This window comes from Eubalaena glacialis, chromosome 13 (assembly GCF_028564815.1).
Source record: "Eubalaena glacialis isolate mEubGla1 chromosome 13, mEubGla1.1.hap2.+ XY, whole genome shotgun sequence".
NCBI lineage: Eukaryota > Metazoa > Chordata > Mammalia > Artiodactyla > Balaenidae > Eubalaena > Eubalaena glacialis.
In genome coordinates this window covers 38,421,695-38,439,562 of record NC_083728.1, presented here as the reverse complement: position 1 = coordinate 38,439,562, position 17,868 = coordinate 38,421,695, and the positions used below count along the sequence as shown (strand labels likewise).

The following is a 17,868-nucleotide window of genomic DNA, read 5'->3' as shown; positions in this document are numbered from 1 at the left end:
AGCAAGGCAGTAAGGGAAGACAAGTAAAGCTGGGGTTCTCATCAAAAGTGGAAACTGGTGGCTTGGAGTCACATTTTGTTGGATTTAGGAAAGTAAATGCAGTATCTTTTACACCTTGAGTGTTGGGAAGCAATTCATTCCAGAAGTCCCACCATTTAGGGTCCCTATAGGTGAGAAAGGCAGAGGTTCCTATCCAAAAGGCAAGTTATCTAGAGGTCCCACTGGCCCGAGGCATTAGCCCCCGGACTTCAGAGCCAGGGCAGCCCCAACCCTCCCACCAGGGCCCACAGTCCCACCAGGAAAGCAGTCCTGGGGTGGGGAGCACATAGGTCTCCCGGGTCAGGTGCTGCTGACGGTGGGACAGTAAGATGAGCAGGAGTTAGGCAGCCGAGGTGAGCCAGGGAGGGAGAGAGGAGGAATCAGGCAGAGGAAACAGCACGTGCAAAGGCTAGGAGATGAGAGCACCTGGGACAAAGAGGGGACAGCAGGAGTGTGGCTGTGAGAGGGCAGGACCTGAGCGTGGGGTCAGATCTCAGCAACAAATCTCAACTAGGGCCACAGGAAGGCGCCAAGCAGAGAAATCTCACCCCAGCTATTGTGTAAGGAATGAATGAGCGGAGGCAACGAGGCTGCACGGAGCCAACTGGCAGTCAGGATGAATCTGAAGAATATTTAGAAAGTAGAATGGGCAGGCCTTGGATACTGATGAGATCACTCCTAGTAAAGAACCGATGGTGGTGAAAGAACACCGAATTGGGGCAGGTAAAGGAGGAGGGCCTGGGTCTGGCCATGCAAAGTCCACACGAAGAGGCCTCACAGGCCCATGAGGGTTAGGAATGTGGACTTGGGAATCGCAGGATTGTGGTGACTGAAGCCCTGAGAGTAGGCAAGAACACCCAGGAGAGCATTCAGTGGGGAGAAGAGTCTCGAGCAGAATGCTGCCAGCAGGAGGAGAGATGCCCAGAAAGGCAACTTAGAAGGAGTAGCCAAGGCAAAATGAGGAAAGGTGGAAAGCCAGAGAGGAGGTGAAGGCCAAGGGCAGAGGATGCCTCTAGAAGCAGGGAGTGGTCGGCAGCACCCTGGGAAGTGACGCTGGTTCCATACAGACAACCTCCCACATCTCATACCAAGTCAGCACTCCCCCCATCAGATACCACAAACGATCTAGAATTTAACAGATGTTTATTTGTGTAGTAGGAAGATTCAGGTATATAAATAAGGTGAATACTTTCCAATGTACAGTATATCATGATCTGACACTTCATTGAAAAAGAATCAGTTCAATACTGATCAGACAGTGCACAGAGAAAGGTCAGCTGGGGCAAAAACACATGGATTTACTGAAATGACAGAGGCAGGGCCAGGACAAACTCGGGGCCAATCTTGGCAGCACAGACACTGCAGTGGGCTACATTTGACTACCTGGCACTCCCCAGTGGGGCCTGGGAAGCCATTTCTATGTTTTGGGGAACTTTCTCACTAAACAGGTCTTCAGAGTGAACAGACTGAGGAAGTGCCTGACTCACCCAACACCACCAGGCTTCCCAACAATCTTCAGCAGAGGGGCCACTTGTCTCTAACACTTTGGTCTTCCCCTCCTGTTTTGCAAAGTATTAAACACCAATAAAACTTAAAACTTGGTATCAGCATCGACTCCAGAAGAGAATCCACAATCCATGAGCGTTGAATCTCCCTAGATGGGTGAGCCCAGTTTCTGTTCCCCCAGCCACAAGACACTCAGGGCTGGCCTCCGCCAGCTGCAGGACTCCTGGCCTCTCCTCTGCCTGTGCTCCTCCTGCTGCTGCCTCCATGGCTTCTCAACAGTCCTCTGGCCGACGACAATAAACCACTGTATCCTGACACTGCCTTTTGTTCTCTTGGCTCCAAGTCCTTTGGTTATGTTGGCCCTGATGTCTGCTCAGCTCTTTCCCTTTGTAATCAGCTCCCAGACACCCAGCCAGTGTGACATAAGGCAGCAACACAGTGCTGTGTGGCAGCCACACGGTGCTGTGTGTGTGGAAGATTCAAATGCAACAGAACACAAAGGACATCCTTATAAAAACACATATGTACATTCTCAACCCCCTTTCTATTCTGGCATTCCCTGGCACAAAGCCAGCACATGAACCTAACAGAGGTAAGAAACGGGTGCTCCAGCAGCCGAGGACAGGGACTGCATTATGGATGATGTCAGCAGAGAATCCCACCCGGGACAGAGTCACCAGGTGGCTAAACCCAACTACAGACTCTGAGCGCTACATAAGGGTCTCCCGACACCTGGGAGACCACTGCAGCAGCATCTTCAGCCCAAGGCGCAGAGGGCCCTTGCCCCTGGTTTGGAGCCATTTTCTCTACAGATAAAAAGCTGCCTGGGTCCATTAGATGCAACGATGAGGGAGGAAGTGCCCGGCCTGGCAAGCACGGGTCCAGAGGAGCGGGAGGCAGGCCCAGATCAGTCCATCACCGCAGCTGCTCACTAAACCCCCACAACTGTGCTCCTGGCTCCTGTCATAAGCAACTAACTGAAGGGGAGAGACTACCCTTTAAACACATGGGCCTTTGGGTCTAGTCTTCATTCCCCACAAACACTCAGGAAACAGCCCACAGTCAAGCCAGTGGTTCTAGGTCATTATTATTCTATTGGCTTGAGAACTTCATGGATCCGTCAACACCATTCCTTCAAAGTGAAGAATGAGCCACCTCAAACACACCCTCCCCAACTCCTCCGTCTGCATTCGGAAAACTAAAAGAAATAGTTTTCATTTTTCATTAATCCGGTGCCTATTCTCCCTTCATTCATGAATCACCACTGAGATCCTCTGCTAACCTAGAATCCAAGAGAAACACCCCCTATCATCTATCCCCAAGTGGTCACCTGCGTCTACCCTGTTAACACTTTTAAGAAAGCAAGAAACACAAAGCCCCTGACCTGTTATGTGTAAGGACATGAGCGAGAGCTTTAGGCCTTCCCTCTGTACTATCATCTACTACAGAGAAGCTCTCTCTCTCTCCCACTCCTCTTGGGCCCCGCGATGTCTGCTCACACGAAGGACTGCTGCAGGTCCCTGAGCTGTGTGCACAGAGCACAGTTCTTGGCAGAGGGGGACATGGGGTCCAGATCAAGTCACAGATCAGCCCTTACTGCCCAGGAAGTGGAGGCACCACCAGGCAAGAGGAAAGGGCCTCCTTCCCCATGGCAAGTCCAGACCAGGGGCAGCAGGAGGTGAGCAAAACCTCAGGCAAACCATTCCTACCAGGAACGGAGAATTCTGGAACTTGTCCACATCCTCTCTCCTTTCATCAGGCTGGCTTTCTAAATGAAGTGGGAAGTACCCAGTCGCTGTAGATGGGTGTTAAGGTCTGGACTGCTTCTCTCAGAAGGAGAGTATGGTCACTTTCTAGACTTTGAACACCCAGGCTGTGTGCAGGGCAGGGGCAGTGTAGTGGCTGAGAAACAGCCTCTAGCATCACACAACCCTGGGTTCAAATTACCAGCTGGGTTCAATAAAAACAACTACCATTTATTGAGAGCTTACTATGTGCCAAGCACTGACAAATATTTACATGCATTACCTCATAAAATCCTCACAACAATCCCGAAAGGGAGCTGCTATTATCAGAGCCAGCTGGGTTGGAATTGTACCTAGTAACCTGCCCAAACCTAGGGCTATTTGAGCCCAAAGTCTATCTTAACCACTGCACTTTGCCTGTCATGGTGCCTCATTTTCCTCATGTATAAAATGGAGATAATACCTGATCAAAGGTTGTTTTCTGGATTAAAAGGGATAATGCATCCTTAGCACTGTGCCTGGCACATATTAAGCACTATTACTATTATTGCAATTATTATTAATAAACACACTGCTGGTAACTTAATGACTCGAGAATAAAAAGGAGCCTCATCATATAGGCATTTGGTAGAAGAGGGGAAGGGGGGCAGGGTTTTCAAAGAGCCAATGGATTTGAAAGCCACTGGCCATAAAATCCTAAACTTCAGATATTCTGGCATTCTAGTCTCATAAATCATCTACATGTTCTAAAATCCCAACACTTCAGCACCCAAAGTATACCTCCCAAACCACCCTCCCAGCTGAGATCTCTTTGCCTTTGAAAACATGGCATACATACAGACAGGTGAAAGCCTTACTCTATCAAGAGGCAGCCCCAGGTAAGCACAGCAGCCTCTACCCACCTGAGAGGCCAGGTGAATAAGGTTACTGCTGGTCAACCTGAAAGGGGGGTGGGGTGGGCAGTGCTGGGAGGAACAGAAAGATGGGGCCACCTTCAAATGGAAATAGGCAGTCAGCAGCTGGGACTCCATTCCTCACTGAGAATGGGCCCACCTTCTGCAGGGAATGTGGGTGAGCAGAGTTCAGGACCAAGAGGAGGTGGGCCTAGAAGAGCCCTTAAATTAGCCTCATTCATCACCACTTGGTCCAAGCCCAGCACCCTATGTAGGTCGTGCCACAAGGGCCCCACCCAACAAGGGAAAACAAGTTAGGAAGTGGGAGCAGGTAATCTCTTTAAAAAGTGAAAGCTGGGTAACTGCGAGCATGGAAGGTGATCAAGGGAAAAGGAAGTTCGTTTTCACCAAGAACAGAATAATGAGGCTCTGCCCACGAACCAGACCCTCTCTTCAGGAAGCTGATGGTTTGTTCCAGCCGCTCTTTCAGAGCCCCTGCTGACAAGCACAGTGAGAGTCGGCCCATGGTTTGTTGTCTTGCAATGTGTGTGTGACAGTCACCTGGACATCCTTCTGTGGAAGAACAGCACCCTGGGCCTAAGGGAAACTTTCCACCCTGACTGTGGGAGAACAGGAACCCTGGGCCTAAGGGAAACTGACCCTCCCCACTCCACCCCTTCCTCAGCACATAATCACAACGCACAAGAAAGGTGGGCACAGACGAGAGTTACTCCCAAAGACAAAAGGCGATGGTGCCTAAGATATCAGTGACACAAGAAGTTTCAGAGGTGCCACATCTAGTACAGTAATGCAAATCTACTTCCTTGGAAACTGACCTTGGGCAGGCTTCTTATGGAGCAAGGCCACTGCTGTCCAGTTTTCCAAGCAATGATGCTCTTTGCCCTGAGTCAGTCACACACACCCCTGCCCCCGGCAATGTCAGGGATGCTCCTGAGCCTGCCAGGGGCTCACTGACAGTCTGAAGATGTGAACTTAAGGATCCATTCGAATCAGCCTCCAGCTAACTCAGCAACTAGCTCATTCAAATCAAAGGGCCTGTTTAGTCTCCATTAAAATATATTTTTGGAATCTTCTTATACAATATAAGTTACAGGATAAAAAGCCCAGTGGGGAAAAAATAAATACCATAAAATGATTTCAGAGTCTACCTGTGTAAGGCTAAGTTACATTTTGCCCCTTCTGAGACATTAGTTTCAAACATACATTACAGAATTGTACAACACTAGAAGGAAACACATCTTAAATACAGTTAAACTATACCTACTAAAATGCTCAGAATATGAAACAGGCAAGAAGTAATAAACATAAATAAGGCCCAGGCTGCCTTAGAGGGTTTCACTTTCAGAAGCAAAACATAAATGTGTACTTCTTCGATGCTGAGAGCAATTGAGAGGGTGGCACATGCACGCAAAGGGAAAAGGCGCAGGTGTCCTGCGAGCAGTCACGAGAACTCGCCAGGGAGGACGCCCAGGTCCAGCCCCTGCAGATGCTCCCTGGTTTCTTTTTCCATCAGCTCCTTATGTCACCAGGTAGGAGCTAACAGCAACTTAAGCCCCAACCGTGGCACACAGGTCGGGCCTCCTGAGCTTGCCGGAAGGAATACTGTGCTTTCCCAAAGGTGAGGAGTGCCGGGGATGATAAGTCCTTGTCCTGCTGGTGAGCACAACCACCACGTGACCCTGGGGAAGCGCCCCCCCTAGCCCTCGGCTTCCTCATCAGCAAAGGGCTCATGCCTCTCACCTGAGGTACCTCAGAAGGCTGCTGTGAGAATGTACAGGATTCAAATTGGAAAACAAAACAAAAATCTCTAAATCAGGACTGCACAATATGTATGAACACAAAATCAAATGGGAAACATAAAACCATGCATGGGAGTTAGAAACTGAATCCACGACAAGGGAGGGCACACAATTTGTCACATTTTATTTCTCACAAAAAAAATGGATCTGAAGCAAGTTATGCCACGCATTAAGATCTGCACAGCTGTGTGTTATAAGTCTCTGGAAACTTGTCTGTTTGGTGAAAGATTTTCAATAAATGGGAGAAAGAAAAACAATGTGCTATATAGACACAAGGTGGCAACAGTCTCCTGGCTACTGACTGCGAAATTCCCCTATTTCACCAGAAAGCAGGCAGGGAATCAAAAGAAAACAAAATCCCGCTGACCCTCGGGCTTTCTTGATGGCAGCTCTGTTGAGCTTCCAGCTGCCGTTTCCCAGGACCCCCAACAGCAGCCACGTCCACAGAAATGTGCCAGGCTCCCTGATCCCAAAGGAAGACCTATTCAAAGGTGGCTCTCTGCTGCCGGGTCCCAGCTGAGACTCCCTGCTCCCAAGGACCCACCATCTGCCCACAGTGGGGTACCATGAGACAAATGTGGCGCCATTCCATCTCTGGTTTGGGGAACCAAGTTCATTCTGCAATCAGAAAACTAGATTCGTTACTAATCACCTCCACTCTTTAAGACTTATTGCTGAGGACAAGCATTTTAAGGACAAGTATTTAGAAAAGGCCTGTAAGTACTTGCTTTTTGGGTGCCCAGGACATGACTCAATACCTGCAGCAGCCTCTGGTACATGTACTGGCTCAGCCAGAATCATGGAATATGGGAATTAGAAGACAGCTCAGAAAATGAGGACCCACAGAGTGATGCGTCTGTCCTACCTAGCATCATACAGCCAGCACTAAAACCCCACGCAAAAACACATTTTGTTTTTAAGGGGGCCTTGGACCTGAAAAAGAAAAGCCATGTACTGAACTGGAAATAAAAGTTCAGAAGAAGGAAGCTGTTGCATGTGGAAGGTCACACAGCGACTGTGAGCTGAGACATCAAGAGGGGTCTGGCCCGTGCTGGACGCTTCAGTGATCTGGGCTGGCTGTGAGCATCCACGGATGCAGTGAGGCTGAGATAAACAGAAATAAAGCAAAGCAGCACCAGCCCAAGGTGCTGAAGCAAGCTGTTACACCCCCATTTGGCAATGAGAACCAATATGGCACAGAATAACGGAACACACTTGGCCACCAAGCTCTCTCTCCTATATCCCCTTGCTTATTGTCCTGACAAAGAACGTATATTCCAAAAGTCAACCTCACTCTTCTAATTAAAAGGAAACAATAAATAAGTCACAGTTGAAAAGAAAAAAGGTCCCCCTGTAAAATACAAACTACATTTAAACTGGTCACATTATACAACAAGTGTGCATTTAATCTTCAGAAGCTTCAAACCTCTAATTGGGTTGGGTTATGCAGAGTTGTAAGCAGGACTTTGTGGTTTCAGTGAAGAAGTCATGGTACAACTGAAATCACTGTGAGAAATAAGTGATTTTTAAAACACACACAGATACACACTTGCCTTACGAGTTATACATATATATATATTATATATATAATATATACACACACACACACACACACACACACAACACAGCAGCTACGTGGGTGGTCAGCAAGGCCAAGGGCATGGGCATGTGAAAGAGAAGCCCTCTGCTCCCTGCCAAATGGGGAAGCCCCCAGAAAGGATTCAGCAGCAACAAGTCTACAGCACAAACGTGAACGACATCATCCCTGAAAAGACCCAGTTAGCCGACTGCCCTATAGAAGCCACTTGAGCCTAAACCCTGTGGGAAAAGGCCCAATTACAGTATATCCTACTGCATACACTTGAAATAGTACAGTGTGGCTTTTCTCCAGACTATTATAATTTTTCATGCTTTCTGAAAAAAATAAAAACTGAAACCTTCTTTCAGTCTGTGATGAAGCGAGGTGAACCCATATCATAAAGCAGAGCTCATACTCCACAGGATTTGTGAACAGAATGCTTATCTGATTAATAAGTCTTCATCCCTCCAGCCTCAGGAGGCAACACTCCTGTAGCTCCAAGGCAGGGATTACTGAGAAGCCCAGGAAAAGCGCTCCAGTAGTAAAGACATCCAAGCTGTGCATCTCTTCCCTGCTGGGGGTCAGCTACAAAGACAGCTCGGGGGGGTGCTAAACTGGACGAACACAGATGAATGTCCACTCTGATCAAGCCCAGATATGGAAGCTCCAGCTTGGGAGCTAGAAGCACCAAGCAGGTGCTCCAGAGCTGGGCAACACTGTCTTCCAGGTTGTTAAAAACTTCGGTTTTAAAAACCCAAATGGTTTTACCCCCATGACTTCTTTCCAACTCAAAGCTGTAGGTTACTTACAACCCAAATCATAAGCACATAGACTGTACACACAGATTTTTTTTTTAAATCCACAAATAAAAAACACGGTAAAAAAAAAAAAAGACAGTGAGTTGAAGTCTTGTCTTTGTCCAGCTGGGCTTGCCCTGGAGCCCTGCCCCTCACTCAGCCCTGTTCCTGCTCTCCTGGCCCTAGGTGGTCCCTATTCGTCCTCTGTGGCAGCTGTCAGCATCCCCTTGTCAGTCAGGTGAGACTTGAGCATGTTGAAGATGTGGAGCTGCTGATCTGGCCTCAAGGTCAGGAACTGCTGAACCAGCTTACTCGGGTTAGGGCCCCTGGAAGAGGATGAAGAAACGGCACTGAGCAAAGCAGGGGCCAAGCAACTTCGAGGGCCTGATTATTCAAGTAGCTGTTCCCTCTCTGGATTCTCTACTAATGGAGGGTAGGGGTCCTCAGGGAATCCATAACTAATAGCAACTGTAAACTGCATTCACATTTGGTTTTTTTCACTCAAACTGAGAAGTAGCTAAAATTCTAGAATTTCACCACACTTAAAAATCCACTAACTTGGTTCAGATGGAAAGGTACTATACCTGATAAAACTGGCAATATACACATTGACAAAGGTGGCCATCAGATACTGGCAGTCAAAGCGATCCATGATGCCTCCATGGCCAGGAATGGTATTGGCAAAGTCCTGTTAGAGGAGGGGAAGGATTGATGAGCCTGGCCTCAGCCAAGTCAAAGCCTGGCTTATGGTCCCACCTCAATGTCCAGCTACTGTACTGAATAGCTGAGGGCAACAGAAAGTGAAAAGTATTGATTCAAATGCTGAAGCTATAATAGTACACAATCTTATTAAATTACAAAATGTTTCTTTTGAAGAAAGAATATATTAACAAATGTACTGAAAATCCAACCACTGAATTTTCTTAGAAACAATGTATCTTCCTTTAACCTACTTAAATTCCATGCATGGGTGAAGAAGAGCACACATTAATAATCAGGGTTCATAGCTTGGTATTTTGAAGGGGGTGGTGGCTGATGAGGTGGGACAGGAGGAGGAAGGCAGAAGACGGGTGAAAAGGGGCCCAGCTAGGAGACAATGAGAGGAACAGAAAAGGGTTTTCCTACTTTGATTTTAAAGGCTCGCTTGAATCCACTAGCGAAGAACCCTCCAAAGGGGCCAATGAGTGAAGCAAAAGTGGAGAGGGCAATGCTGTGAATCTGGAAGGGGTACATCCGGACTGTTTTCTGAAAAGAATAAATGAAGTCAGTCGAGATGCCTGCAAGCCCAGGCTTATTACTTGTTAACATTAAAAAACAAACAAACAACAACAACAACAAAACCACCTCTTTATGAAACTATTTCTCTCCCCCCACCCCAAAAAAATTTAGGAAAAAGACTGGTTTGGGGGTTTTTGTTTGTTTTTGGTAAATCTCTAATATATCGCTTAATAGAGGACATTAAGGTATTACGCATTCAGTCTACAGCAATATGATGTTTTGGTTGAAGTATATGAAGAAAATCTAGCCCTACAAGGATACGTTGTTGAAGAACGGAAGAGTATTTTAGCACTGTCTTTTCAGATAATTATGGGTATTCTCTGATACTACACCAGAACTTAAGCGGTAGTTTTCTAAAAATTTGGTGCAATGTGGAATCTGAAAGCCTATCAATGACCGTTTTGTACTCTTACATTAAAATCCATTGGTCTATCTTGCACTTTGAATGGATCGTTTACCTGTGCATGACTGTGTAACACCATGCACTGGCCATTTCAAAAATACTGGTTCACTGAGTTACACAAATCTTTCAAATGTAGACAAATTTTGCCATAAAATGTCAAAACGTCATATGTTAAAATCACCACAGATCCCTCAGAAAAGCCTTTAAGTATTAAGAAGCTGTCAAACTTACAGTAGCAGGTATACATTTTCCAAAACTCTAATTTGTACTTGAAAGCCAAATTTTATCGTTGGTAACAACTACTGTCAGTTGTTTTCTTGAAGTGACAGACTCACTTTGTTCCTTTTCAAGAAAAATGTCTGCCAAAAATCCAAATCTGAAAAATTATAGTTTGTCGGTTCTTTTCAAGTAAAAATTATGTCCCCATAAAAAAGCCACTAGTTCAGCTCATAACTCAAGCAGGTGCACACGCAGTCTTCCTTTAGGTAAGCACTGTCCTGCAGCATTTAGCAGAAGCATTTTATGTATAATTTCCATTTTGGTACTAGAGCATTAGAAAGGTGTGTATTCAAGGGTCAAGATTTAATAAAATTAATAATTTTACTATTTCATCAAAGACACTCTTAAGGTGAGCTGGCTGAGTCTTCCTGTGAGTATGTGGCATAATGAATTCAATGACAGTCCAGTTTAGTGCCACTGCCTTCACTCATGCTAAGGTGCCAGCACTGCTTTTGCACCATCATGGCAAATGTTAACAAAGTGAAAAAGTGAAACTTTCTTCATTATGTTACGAAGAAAGTACAGACCCCCTGAGAGGACCTCAGGGTGCCCCAGGATCCAAAAGCACACTTTCAGAACCCTGGTCTTAATGATTTGAAGTGGGAGGAAATGTCTCCTCCTGTCCTCACCCTGAACTGACTTGAGCAATTCTCCAACCTGGGGCTTACAAGCTTGGGGGAGGGAGGAAGCTAGTTCTTTTTCAGGGAAGGCAGTGGTGGAGAGGGGGCTCTCCCTTTGTAGTCACTATCCAGCCAAGGATCATTCGCCCCATGTGAGTGGCACATACCCAGCCAAGGACCGACTGGATCACCCCAGGAATGTTGTACTCCTGCAGACGAAACAGGTCCGAGGGCTCACAGTCCACAGTGAAGCTGTTGGTATCATTGTTGTACTCCACGGGGCAGACAAAGCATCTGTACCCGGACATCACATAGGACAGCTGAGGACGAGAACAGACAAAGGAGACAAGTTCCAGCCATCTTGCCTGGGCAGCACGCGCCTGGTTCAGCCAAGTCCCTCACAGTGCCTAGCACCCTAAGTGCAAGCTATGCACTAAATCATAGGTTCATATTTCACCATATGTGTATTTTACCTGTATCTGGAAAAAAAAAAAAAATGAAAAAGAGGCTGATGGCCCACTGAGGCCTCAATGTACTTATTCCAACAACCAGGCCCTGAATAAACCCAGGAAAGACCTGAGGGAATTTGGGCAAAGAACTACAAGAAGTTTCACCCCATTTGGAGGAGCGATAGTCCACTTTTCTCAGGATCCCTTAATTCAAAATGGCAGGTGGTGAGGGGAGCGGTATAGTGAGAGGGAGACAACCAGGAGGGGAGAAGGCTGAAGAGCAGTAAGTAGGGAGTCAGCCCTGAAGGGCAGCTGGACAACTCTGAAAAGGGGAGAGACTTGCCTGAGGGTCAGAAGCAGCGAATGGTGCTCTAGAAAGGGCTGGGAGATCATTCCTCTCCAGGCAAGGCACCCACAGGAGAAAATCTGGGTTAGAATGGCATATCCCACCTCACCTCTTACTCTCAGGCAAAATATCAAATGTCTGGACAAGAATGCCATCTCCTGAGTGTTGCCAGGCCTCAGCCTGAGAGGAGTACAAGGTGTGCACGGCCCCCACTCCTCTACTGCTTAAAGACTGGCAGATAAAGGACAGCTGGCACTGCCCATGCCATGTTCATGCCCCGCTACAGGGCAAGGTTGCCATTCAGCAGGACAGAGTCCTTGGCCTCGGGAGACACATGCTCACTAGCCGTGGATGGGCTTTGAAGGTGGGTGGGAGGCCTCTGCCCATCCCCCACCCAGCTGGGAGCACCACCTACCAGAAGGCCAAATACCACAGTAGCAAAGCAGCCCCCAATGAAGCCTTCCCAGGTCTTCTTCGGGGACAGCTGTGGACAGAGAGCAAGTTCTTAAAAAAAGGCATTTTGATAACTCTAGCTTTGGGAATAAGGATTAACTGTTAAAAGTCTTTCTACTATTAAAAAAACTCATTCAATTAAACCACCTCACCTTCTAAAATACCCCATACTTGGTTTCCTTGTTCCCTGCCTGATAGCCCTCAGTTTCCTTTCTGTTTCAATCGGCCAAATAATTTAATTATATTATAAAACAGCAAACTAATTAAATGATAACACTCAAATTCAGATCAAAGCCACAAAAGTGTGCCTATGCCGTCTATAAAAATATTTTCCCTATTAGCTCTTTTTTTTCCTATGAGTAGTTGTCAAGTCTTCCTCTGGCTTTTCTCTTGAAGCTAATTTATTACTGGCCTTTCATCAGGATAACATAAAGATGTACACACCAGCTAGATCTCTTCTGTCTCCCAAGCTGATCTACTCATATTGAAAGCACCACCCTCCCCTCACGGTGATGGTCTGTGTTAGGGTGATCCACTTACCTTGATGAGTGGGGTCCGACCAAAGAAGAAGCCAAACATATAGGCCATGATGTCATTACAGATCACACAAGAAATGGGGACAATGAACCTAGGAAATAAACCAAAGTAAGACTCAACGCTACCAAGATGATAATACCTCAGAAGTCCACAAAACAATGCCATTCATAAATTTCAGTACCAGAATAACCCATATAGTACTTATTAACCATTAAGGAATAAGTTTAAAAGAAATAAAATGCCACATAAGCCATACCTAGTACCCGGCACATAGCAGCATTCAAATGTTTACTGAATGACTACTGAATAAATGGAGGTGGTATTCTATAAAATGTCATTTGTTCTTTTTTCATTATAAAGTAATATAAAAATTTAAAGTGTAAAGAAAAGAAAAAATAAAAAGTTGTCCTTGTTTCCCCTATCCCTATCTCCATTCTCCAAAATAACTTTTAATCATTTCTGACTTTTCTTCTTCTAGTAGTTACCTCCATAATCCTAAGTAATACATTTATTATCTATTTCATAATTTACTTTTTTTTTTTTTTTTTTTTTTTTTACTGTTTATTACTAGCTCTAGTGAGCCCAACTTTTCCCCAGGACTACACTGAGAGCAAGACCAAGTACATATAGCCAGATTTCTTCTCTGCCTCCCTCTGCTGGTCTGGTCATCCCCACCACGAAAAAAGGGACAGTTTCCAAACTTTTACCATCTCTCTCTTCTCACTTTCTGCTCTCTGACAGTCACTTTTTTCAAATTTCCTCTACTACAGTTTAACATAACATACATAAATCCTAGCCCCTCAACTACAGGCAATATTTTCTGACTTCCTGCTTGTTAAGGTAGGGATTTAGAGCACCTGTATCCACCCAACCACCCATAGTATTTACTTTGTTGAGGCTTCTAGCAACATTCTCTGCTCTGCACCTATAATTAAGTCCTGAAGGTTCAGTCTAAAAACCAATAACTAGAGATTTTAATATGATTCACTCTAGAACCAAGTGGTATGTCTAGCCCTAAAGATGAGAACTTAGCATGAGCCCCTCTTTAGAATTACTTAACAACACTCTGAAAGAGGGAGAGTACCTCTCCTCCGGCCATTATCATTATTTTAAACATAATAGTGCCCTAAGGAGAACATTTAGATGAGCTAGTCTCTGTTCTAAGCACTTTACATATTTTTACTAATTTATTCCTCAGGCAGTGGGTATTACTGTGCCTTCACCCTGAGAACAGGAAACAGAGGCACAGTTTGGGATCTTAATCACAGTACTTTAGCACCTCATATACACGAGGATATGCCTTCACATTTTCACTAAAAGCATAGCTTCTTCAGTCAGCCTACTGATTTCTATCAATGGTGATAGATTTCCTGCTGAAACCATTGCATTTGTGGAATAAAATCTACTAAGTATATCATTCTTTTGATACATTGCCAGATTCCATTCGCTAATAGTTTATTTAGAATAGTGTATCTATAATCATAAAAGAAATCAGTTTATCATTCTTGTTTCTCCCTCCCTATGCTTTTATCAGCTTTAATATTAAGGGGTGGATAAAACTCAGCTGCTATCATTGGTCATTTTTTCCAGGTGTGGATTCTTATGCAAGTTTCAAAGTTCTTTTATAGTTACTGATCTATTCAAGTTTTCTTCTTCGTGATTTTTACTCGGTGACCTCTTGTCAGGAAATCATGATTTTTTCTTCTAGATTTTCAAATTTGTTGCCATATAGTTGCATTGCCTTTGATTCTTTAAATATCCCTACACCTGTTAGTCTAGAACAGTGGTTCTCAAAGTGTAGGTCCCAACCAGCAGCATCAGCATCACCTGGGAATGTACTAGAAATTCAAGTTCTCAGGCCTCACCCCATAGCTACTGAAGCAGAAACTCAGGAGTGGGGGGGCCCAGCAACCTGTGTTGCAACTAGGCCTGCAGGGGATTCTGATGTAGCTCAGGTGAGAACCTCTGTCTTAGTCAATCAGGGTTTCTCAGCCCACCTATACGAGAACACCCACAAAATAAAAGGAAAAATCCGCCCAACATCACTCACCAGATCATTCCTTCAAACAGGTTGTGGATAACAAGATGTGACTGGGTTACAACAATCAGTAATGTTACATGAGTCCAGCCAAACTGCAAAAGAAGATAAAGGATAAACTTTACCTAACAGGTTAGCTTGAAAGGAACTTCAAATAACCGTTAATACCAAATAGAAAATTGCTTAGAAACAGGTAGGAAAGATATCCTGTCTTACAGGAAGTGAAAAAGGTATAGAACAGGCCTCTGGGAAGAACTATGTTCCCCAGCAACGGTTGCCATCAAAAGGAGGGCCCATATGGCCCACTAGTTAGTCCTTCTATGCTCCAAAAGCCTGGGTACTTCTCATTTTCTTAGTATTTATTGAGTGCTTAGGACACTCAGAGAGGGGATGTTTTTAGGTTGAGGGAGTGATATAGCAGGCAGGATATCTATGGGCAACGCCTAAAGCTTCACCTTGAGCCTTACCTGGAGGCCACCCTCAGGTCCAGAGGGCAAAGACTACTTAGGGTGTAAATTACGTAACAGTGATTGGGTCTGGGTGGATAAAGAGCCACCAAACTTCACTGGGGATGCCTCCTTCATCCTCTAGGTTCCAGATGCATAAGAACAGACTGCATTCCAGGGTTTTGATTTATCACAGAAAGGATGAGAGAGGCCTGTGGAGTTTCCACAGAATTTCACTTATGCCAAGAATTTTGACACTGATGCACATATTTCCCTTACCATGTAGAACTGCAGTCGATAATGCTTCTTGACCAGACTCAGCACAAACATGCAGAATCCTAGTTTGAGGAAGAGGAGGAGAAAGGGCAAAATGAATCACATTCTGCATTTATCTCTGTCCTAGTCATTTCCTTTAGCTGTGTTAAGCAGTCCTTTGCTAATTTCCTGGCAGCAGTTAACCAGGGCACAAATTCATAGCCCAAGGGAATAAAACCAGATAAGCAGTCAGAAGGAAAACATGACTCCTTCAAGACAATTCAAGGAAGGCAATATTTTTAAATCTTGCAGACTACACTCAACTTAGGACACTGTTCACCAGATAGAAATGTTTTGATCCTAGAGCAGGGGCCGACAACAGTCAGGCCAGCTGCCTGTTTTTATAAACAAACTTTTATTAGAACACAACCATACCTATTTGTTTACATATTGTCCAGGGTTCCTTTTGTGCTACAATGGCAGAACTGAGGAGCTGCAACAGAGACCCTACAGCCCCAAAGCCTATAATATTTATTATCTGGACCTTTTAAGAAAAAGTTTGCCAATCTCTGTCCTAAAGAACAGGCAGAAGGGGGATCCACCTGGTATGGGGCCAAGGCCATCCTTGCATCTCTCTCCTACTGACCCATATGACCAAACTCTCCAGGAAGAAAAGGGATTTTACCCATAAGTGTGCTGGATCCCTCAAAAGCAGCCCTGCCCAGAAGAGAGCACATCACTATTCAAGACCCCTGGCCTCCCTTTGTGGGGCTGCACCCAGGCTCTGAGGCATGCTCTCTATCCTCAACACAGCAGACCTCTCGGAAGTGGACTTCATATTTTAATAGCCAGGTGTCATTCACAGAGCCAAGTATTGCTATCAAGCTGATGAACAACAGGTAAGACTGAAACTTATTAGGTCAGAACAAATTTCTCATATGCCTCAAACTGGCTTTGAGGGTAACTATGAAGAACGCATTACTAGCATTACTGTACATGACAGAGCACTTCACTGTTTGTCAAGTTGCAATGTATCTGATCAAATCCTCACAGTAATGCTCCTGTTTTAGCTTTAGATTACAGAAGAGCTAACTGAGATTCAAAGAGTAAGCTCCTGGCTCCTTTGAAGTCACAGGTCTTTTTAAACCCAATCAATAAAATTTCTAATACATTGCAATGTCCCTTTTCTTAAAATTAATTTTTATTGGAGTATAGTTGATTTACAATGTGTGTTAGTTTCTGCTGTACAGCAAAGTGAATCAGTTATACATATACATATATCCACTCTTTTTTAGATGCTATTCCCATATAGGTCATTACAGAGTACTGAATAGAGTTCCCTGTGCTATACAGCAGGTTCTTGTTAGTTATCTATTTTATATATAGTAGTGTATATGTCAATGCAATGTCCCTTTTTATATACAAGTTCCTGGGTGTTTTTTGTTTCAGTCACACTGCAGAATCTCTGCCAAGAGGACAGTCAGGACACGACCATGCTATGCAGTCCTCCAACAGAGGCTGGAACACAAGGACAGGTGGCACAAACTCAGCCTCCACAACCACACAAGCCCCTTGGTCTCATTTCTCTTAGTAAAGAGCTGCTACAGCTCACGTAAGGCAGAACCCTTAGCTCTGCTCCCCTAAGTGGTCAGAGTTAATGTCATCAAAACCTTACATTGACCAAGAAATGCCCCAACTCAGCAGACATGCAAAAACAAGACATACACAACAACTGGTGAGCTGCTTGATGCATACCTGTTAGATAGAGAGTAAAGGAAATGAATCGGTGGTATTTACTGAGAATCCGCAAAGGTTCCTCTCTCTGGACCAGAGTGAAGAAGTAATCTGTCACTGTTTCGCCATAGAAGAAATAATTTACACACAGTAGGAAGTACCTGTAAAAGAATACAGGTCACTGCCAAGGGGAGCACATGTGGGCCCCTCCTTTAAAGCGAGGCTGTTAGAAAGCCTCAAGGACCAGAGGTCCACCTGACCCCCGAGAACCCCGGGGGCAGCTCACACAGGGACAAGCAGACGACCACCATTCCCTGTTCTCTGGTGACACTGCAGGTGAGACGTTTATCTAGAAATTTGTGGCTTTCATTCACTCTCCATTTATCATAAACTTGGGACTCAAGTTTTTGCCCCTTCTGTAGCATTACCAGGCCTAACTTAACACTCAAACCGTAAGACAACCCTCTGAAAGGCACCTCATTCTGCCTCCGCAGCCTTACTTCCACTCTTCCTGACACAAACTTTGCACACCTATCAAAATGGACTTCTCTGGCTTTGCCACCTGTCTGCTTGGTTCCCTTCTTTTCCCTGCCTGGAATATGCTCTTCGCTTACCCAGTTTATCACTCATTGCTCAAATACCATTTTCTTC

The 17,868-nt window shown here is 45.1% G+C and overlaps 1 protein-coding gene across 2 annotated transcripts in view; it reads right to left on the bottom strand.

Moving 5' to 3' along the window:
• Positions 1 to 1,165: 1,165 nt before the first annotated feature.
• The window catches only part of CDS2 (CDP-diacylglycerol synthase 2), a 62,727-nt gene continuing 46,024 nt past the window's right edge, over positions 1,166 to 17,868 (bottom strand). For both annotated transcript variants that reach the window (XM_061208767.1, XM_061208766.1), the window contains exons 5-13: positions 17,239 to 17,378; positions 15,508 to 15,566; positions 14,795 to 14,877; positions 12,748 to 12,835; positions 12,170 to 12,238; positions 11,127 to 11,279; positions 9,505 to 9,624; positions 8,964 to 9,067; positions 1,166 to 8,705 (exon numbers count right to left, since the gene is read on the bottom strand). In XM_061208767.1, coding sequence (XP_061064750.1) covers positions 8,573 to 8,705; positions 8,964 to 9,067; positions 9,505 to 9,624; positions 11,127 to 11,279; positions 12,170 to 12,238; positions 12,748 to 12,835; positions 14,795 to 14,877; positions 15,508 to 15,566; positions 17,239 to 17,378 — 949 coding nt within the window. In that variant the 3' untranslated portion in view covers positions 1,166 to 8,572. The remainder of the gene's footprint in view (positions 8,706 to 8,963; positions 9,068 to 9,504; positions 9,625 to 11,126; positions 11,280 to 12,169; positions 12,239 to 12,747; positions 12,836 to 14,794; positions 14,878 to 15,507; positions 15,567 to 17,238; positions 17,379 to 17,868) is intronic.